This window comes from Orycteropus afer, unplaced genomic scaffold (assembly GCF_000298275.1).
Source record: "Orycteropus afer afer isolate SDZICR_OR568_19922 unplaced genomic scaffold, OryAfe1.0 scaffold00857, whole genome shotgun sequence".
NCBI classification, from domain to species: domain Eukaryota; kingdom Metazoa; phylum Chordata; class Mammalia; order Tubulidentata; family Orycteropodidae; genus Orycteropus; species Orycteropus afer.
This window is the reverse complement of record NW_006922444.1, coordinates 365,709-371,514: the sequence shown is the minus strand read 5'-3', so window position 1 is coordinate 371,514 and position 5,806 is coordinate 365,709. Positions and strand designations below refer to the sequence as shown.

At 41.0% G+C, this 5,806-nt stretch overlaps 1 protein-coding gene across 1 annotated transcript; it reads right to left on the bottom strand.

The window, feature by feature from the left end:
* Window positions 1-1,559: 1,559 nt before the first annotated feature.
* LOC103212149 (olfactory receptor 4B1-like) lies at window positions 1,560-3,614 on the bottom strand. The gene is made up of 3 exons (XM_007958149.2): window positions 2,697-3,614; window positions 2,348-2,359; window positions 1,560-1,592 (listed from the first exon to the last, which is right to left on the bottom strand). Exons 1-3 carry the CDS (start codon window positions 3,612-3,614, stop codon window positions 1,560-1,562), a joined length of 963 nt encoding a protein of 320 aa, XP_007956340.2.
* Between the last annotated feature and the right edge of the window lie 2,192 nt (window positions 3,615-5,806).

The following is a 5,806-nucleotide window of genomic DNA, read 5'->3' as shown; positions in this document are numbered from 1 at the left end:
AAATGCTGATTGTTGTAAAGGACTATGCCATGAGAGCTTCCATTGGAAGAGAGAAACAAACATATACAAAATCCTGAATATTTATTATTTTTAGGAAAACTGAAACTCAAGATACACAAAATTTCCTCCAGAGGCATTACTCATTCCAGGTGTCAGCAAAACCAGGTACTATAAAATTTATAAGGGTTAATAGAAACATGTTTGTAGTATATCAAAAGATCAGCCAGTTAGCTATGTGGCAATTCATTTAAAATAGCAGCATGCTGTATGGTGAACTTATGTATAGTGAATTGGGGTACAGAGATCTGAATGTGAACAAGCCCCATTCCTTGCCTTTGAGGATTCCAAGCATAGTTTCATTCCTATTCACAGCTCCCAGGCATTCACATCCCATGCCACACACACACACACCCCACTCCCACCTCTTTTATCTTCCAGAGAGAAATTAAAGCAGGGTCCACTCTCAGGGAAACAATGATGTTAAAGAAATGGTTCTTGAACTTGGCCCCAGACTTCCATGTCAAGGAAACTGAATCCAGAGAATTTAGTCACTGGCTGAGATTGCAGTCACTTAGTGGTAAAGCTGGGTTTCAGTCAGTCTGGCGCCAGAAACAAACCTCTTAACTACCTCACTCTGCCCAGGGACCTCACCCCCCAAGAAGCCACCTCCAGCCAAACTCCCCGAGGCTGACACTCCTTTGATAACAGGACCTTGATGGTGGTCAAGCAGCAATGTGCCTCGACAAGGGGGGAGTTGTGCTTGATTGTTGTAGCTTCCCAGGCTGCCATGACACAATACTACAAAGTGGAGGGCTATGAAAACAGAAATGTGTTTTTCACAGTACTGAAGCTGGAAGTTTGAATTCAGAGCATCATTAGGGCTACCCTCCACCTACATCGACTCTAAGGCAAGACCCTTCCTTGTCTCCTTCATCTTCTGGGAGCCACAGGCATTTCATGGCATTCCTTGGATTGTAGAGGGCTCTTGACTTGCTGTCTTCCATCATGTGTCACTCTGTCTCTGGGTCTGTCTTCCACTTTAATAAAATGCCACTGAAAAGGGATTAGGATTAGGATCCACCCTACTCCAGTATGACTTCCTGATAATGTAACTGGTAACATCTCCAAAGAAAATCCCTATTTCCCCAAGAAAGGTCACAGTCATTGGTGCAGAGGTTAGTATTTCAACATATCTTTCTAGGGAACACAATTCAATCCACAATACTGCTCTAAACCTGTAATATAATCCTAGTCCCCTTTGCCAGTACTCACTTTCCCACCCTCCTTTCCATCTAGGGGTAGACACGAGACCTTCTTCTGGCCAATAAGAATAAGAGGAATTGTTCTGGAGAGTTTCTGGGAAATATATTCCAAAAAAAAAGAGAGGTCCTTCTTCCCCTCAGGTAAAGAGCTACTATAGCCATCTTGCTGCCATGAGGGGACATACAAAAGAATTGAAGAGGCACCAACCCACTGCACTGGCATCACGGAATTCACAAACCAAACTTGGAACCCCTGACCGTCAATCTTCTTGCTAGTTGAGTAAGCAATAAATGCCATTATGGCTTAAACCAGAGGTCAGCAACCTTTTTCTATAAGGGTTAAACAGTAAATAGTTTAGGTTTTGTGACCAATCATACAGTCTCTGTGACAACTCCTCAAGTCGGCCACTGTACCATGAAAGCGACCATAGATAACATGTAAAATAATGGGCATGGTTGTTGTTCATTAAACTTTATTTATGGACACTAAAATTTGAATTTCATATTACCTTTATGTGTCACAAAATATTATTCTGGTTTTTTAATATTTTTAAAGAATCTTTTACAAATGTAAAAGCTATTCTTAGCTGAAAGGCCATACAAAAAAACAGGTGACAGGTAGATTTGAAGTAAGCCATTTTTCATCAGGTTGTGTTATACTTGTAACTAAATGTATTTCTCACTGCATTTTTTTCCTTACCTCAGTCATAGAAACAGAAGGGTTTTATAAAATTGATGATATTACAGTATTAATATCCATTAATATTAATAATTAATATAGATTATTAGTAGTTTCATTGTATTTCACCACACAGAGACATTTGTTCCCCACAATGCACTTCACCCATGAAATGAAATTCCTATTGTGGAATTTCAAGCATTGAGGTCAGGTTAATGGGGCAGGGGCAACCAGTGAAGTAGAGAAGCCTTTCTAGGACTCCCTCAAGATCCCACCAGTAAGGAAACACCAAAGGAAACATGACCCTGTCTTCAAGTGTCATAATATTTCCATATACCACAGCATGCTAACACCAAGAGACATAAAAGGACCCTCTGTCTCCAAGTGAAACTGTATTTCCACATACCACCACAGCATGCTAACACCAACAGATGAAGTGAATGAATCCTAGACTACACAGTAGACAACTGTATGAGGATTCTAGTCTAGTAGTCTCTCCCTAAAACTATGTCCTTTGTACTATAGACTACTGAAGAAAAGTAGTCCAATATTCAACATTCTCCAGAATGCTGACAACTATGACAGGGGTCTGATTCATACCATGGTGTCAAAATAGCTCACATAATATACAAAAATATATATATATATAGGTTAATTTTTTCTGTTTTTTCATAGCTGGCCAAAATCAGATCACATATGTGATCACCTACTTCTTGGGTCTGCTTTTATTTTCATGTTTTATTTCCCTGGTTCACTTTTTTGCCCCACAACCTTCTCATAGCATGTTTCACTTCTGCATTTCTGAGTGTGTAGATGATAGGGTTCAGCATGGGAGTGAAGACTGTATAGAAAATGGCCACCAGTTTATCCACAGTGAAAGTGGAAGAAGGTCTCATGTAGAGGAACATGCAAGGTCCAAAGAACAAGGTGACTACCATGATGTGGGAGGCACAGGTGGAGAGAGCTTTGCACCTCCCCTCTGCAGAATGGTTCCTCAGGTGGACCAAGATAATGATATAAGAGGACACCAAGATGACGAAGGATATGACAGAGAGTAAGCCACTGTTAGCCAACACAATAACACCCTCCACAGAGGTGTCTGTGCAGGCAACCCTGAATAGGGGATGGAGGTCACAGAAGAAGTAGTCAATCACATTGGGCCCACAGAAGGGCAAACGGATAGTGACAAGAATCTGAACCAAGGAGTGAATTATGCCCCCCAGCCAGGAAACAGCCAGTAGAAGGTGACACGCAGTCCGGCTCATGATGGTTGTATAGTGCAGGGGTTTGCAGATGGCCACATAGCGGTCATAAGCCATCACTGTGAGCAAGAGAGTTTCTGTCACACCAAAGAAGTGGAAGAAGAATATCTGAACCAAACAGCCCTCCAGGGAGATGGTTTTAATCTTGGTGAGTAAGTCAGTGATGAACTTAGGGACAACAGTAGAGGAGTAACTGATCTCCACCAGGGACAAGTGGCCAAGGAAGAAGTACATGGGGGAATGTAGACTCTTGCTGACATTGACTGTCAACATGATGAGGCCATTGCCCACCACCGTGGCCAGGTACACTGGAAGAAACACCACAAAGCACACTCTCTGCATCTCTGGATCCTGAAAAAGGCCGGTGATAATCAACTCAGTCAAGTTATTTCTACTGGCCATGGGTCCCATTCAGGTGCTAGATGCCACGAATTGAGAGATTTGCAATAAAACAAACAAAAATTGTAATACCAATTCACCTCATTTATAACATTTTAAAACAACAAAAAGAAAAACAGTTGCTGCTGAGTCAAAAAGGAGCTCTGGTGGTGCAGTGATTAAGTGATCGGATGCTTACAGGGAGGTTGGCAGTTCAAACCAACAAACCATTCCATGGGAGAAAAACGTGTAGTCTCCTCCTGTGAAGATTTGCAACCTTGGAGTCCCCATAGGGAAGTTCTACTCAGTCCTATGTAGTCACTGTGAATAAGAATCAACCCCATGGCAATGGTTCTGAGGTTTTTTTTTCTGTTTGTTTTTCTTAGTTGTGTCAATTCCAACTTCATGGCTATTAGAATGGAACTGGGCTCCATAGGGTTTTCACTGGTGGCCTTTTTAGAGGTAGAACATCAGGCTTTTCTTCCAAGGTGCCTGTGGGTGGGTATGACTGCCTAACCTCTCTGTTGGCAGCCGAATGTGTCAAACATTTGCACCACCGAGGGACTCCGTTGTTGTCTTAGAAAAGAATACTCTGTCATTTTCTCCCAATTATTACAGAGTGCAGAACAATTTAATCAGTCAATCATTCATTTAGCAAATATATACTCATTCAGCATTGAATATTAATAACCTAACAACTGTAAAGATTACAAAATTAACAGAAATGGTTATTCCCCCAGATCACAGAGTGGTGAATTTATGAGATTAAGAACCAGGTTTTCTATCAATCCACCACATTAAATTAAATTTGGGGAATTATTCAACTTAATAGTCTATATTTTTTTTATCTCCTTGCATTTTTATAACACTTTTGAGCGGGGAAATCTCCCTGATTGATCTGTTCCTGAATCCTTTGTTTCCTTCACTTACACCTCAGGAAATCATCTTCCCATTGTTATATAGTTCTCCCTTTCCAAGAAGTCCTCTGCACTTTCTTCTTTATTCAATTATCCCAGTCCTCAATTTACTCAGGTCAGATTCCTTCACCAGTCTTGCAGCTTCCATAACTTCGTTTATGTGACAAATACTGAAACATGTGGTAGTTCAGTTTGTGTGTCAACTTAGCTGGGACTGGTTGAGTGGCTGGGCAGCTGGATGTAGTATTCCCCATTGATACTGGTAATCAACTCCATAATGAATCTACTGGGAGCAGCTGAGTAGTTGCTTTAGGGATGTGGTCTGCTTCCCATATTCAAGAAGCAGCTTTGGGAATGGTCTCTAGCTTATGGCACACTTGAACCCTGCATGTAACTGTTTCATTGTTCAGCAGCCTGCTGTGCTCTGCTGGCCTTGGGACTTTCAATGGACTTGAATTAATGGCCTGCCATGTGGTTTGGTAATATCAGGACTGTGCCTTTTCCCTTGTCATCTTGGGTTTGTCAGTCTCAGCAACCAGCAGCTATCCGAGTGAAGAAAAGCCTCTAGCTTCAGTGGGCTGGGAGCTGGAGGCAGAGCTGAAGCTCAATGTTGAGGGGCTTTCACCCAGCCCCTAGAGCCTGGCACTTTGAACTCAGACTTAAAGCCTCCAAACTATAAGAAAATAAACTTCTGTTTGTTCAAGCCACCCCATTGTGGTATATTCTTGTCAGAGTGGCACTAGATAACCAGAACAAAACACGTTGAAAAGAATTCAACTCACTCATTTTCTCCACTTTTTGTTGTTATGTGCCATCTATTCCACTATTAATTTCACTGCTGCCATCACTCTACTGAGAGATACTGATCTGAAACAGCTCATTTTCAGAGATGATCATGATGGCTGGCAAGCCTGCTTGTTGTGGTTCCAGGTAACCAGCAGGACAGTTTGTACAATAAGAGTGAGGGTTGCTCTGTGTTACTTCACTGGAACAAATACTCACTGAGAACCTCTGTTATAGCTAAACAACCCCAGTGTACAGGAAAAATATACAACACAATACACATCTCAAGTTAGCTGTATCATATAATTCAAAACAATATCCTATAGAATAAAGAGTTAGGTTCCATATTAGGAATTATTCTCACCAAATATGATCAATAAGAAATACAAAAGAAAAAGTATGAATACCTTGATTCTCTTCTATCATTTTTATTCCCATGGTTTTTTGTCTTATCTCTGATTTTATACTGAATCTTTTAAGATATCTGGTAATGTTGAAGAACTTAAAATGCACTCTGAACAACAA

What these genes read in the sequence shown, in the direction of transcription:
- LOC103212149 (XM_007958149.2), bottom strand. Translation starts at nt 3,614, where the DNA reads ATGGGACCCATGGCCAGTAGAAATAACTTGACTGAGTTGATTATCACC.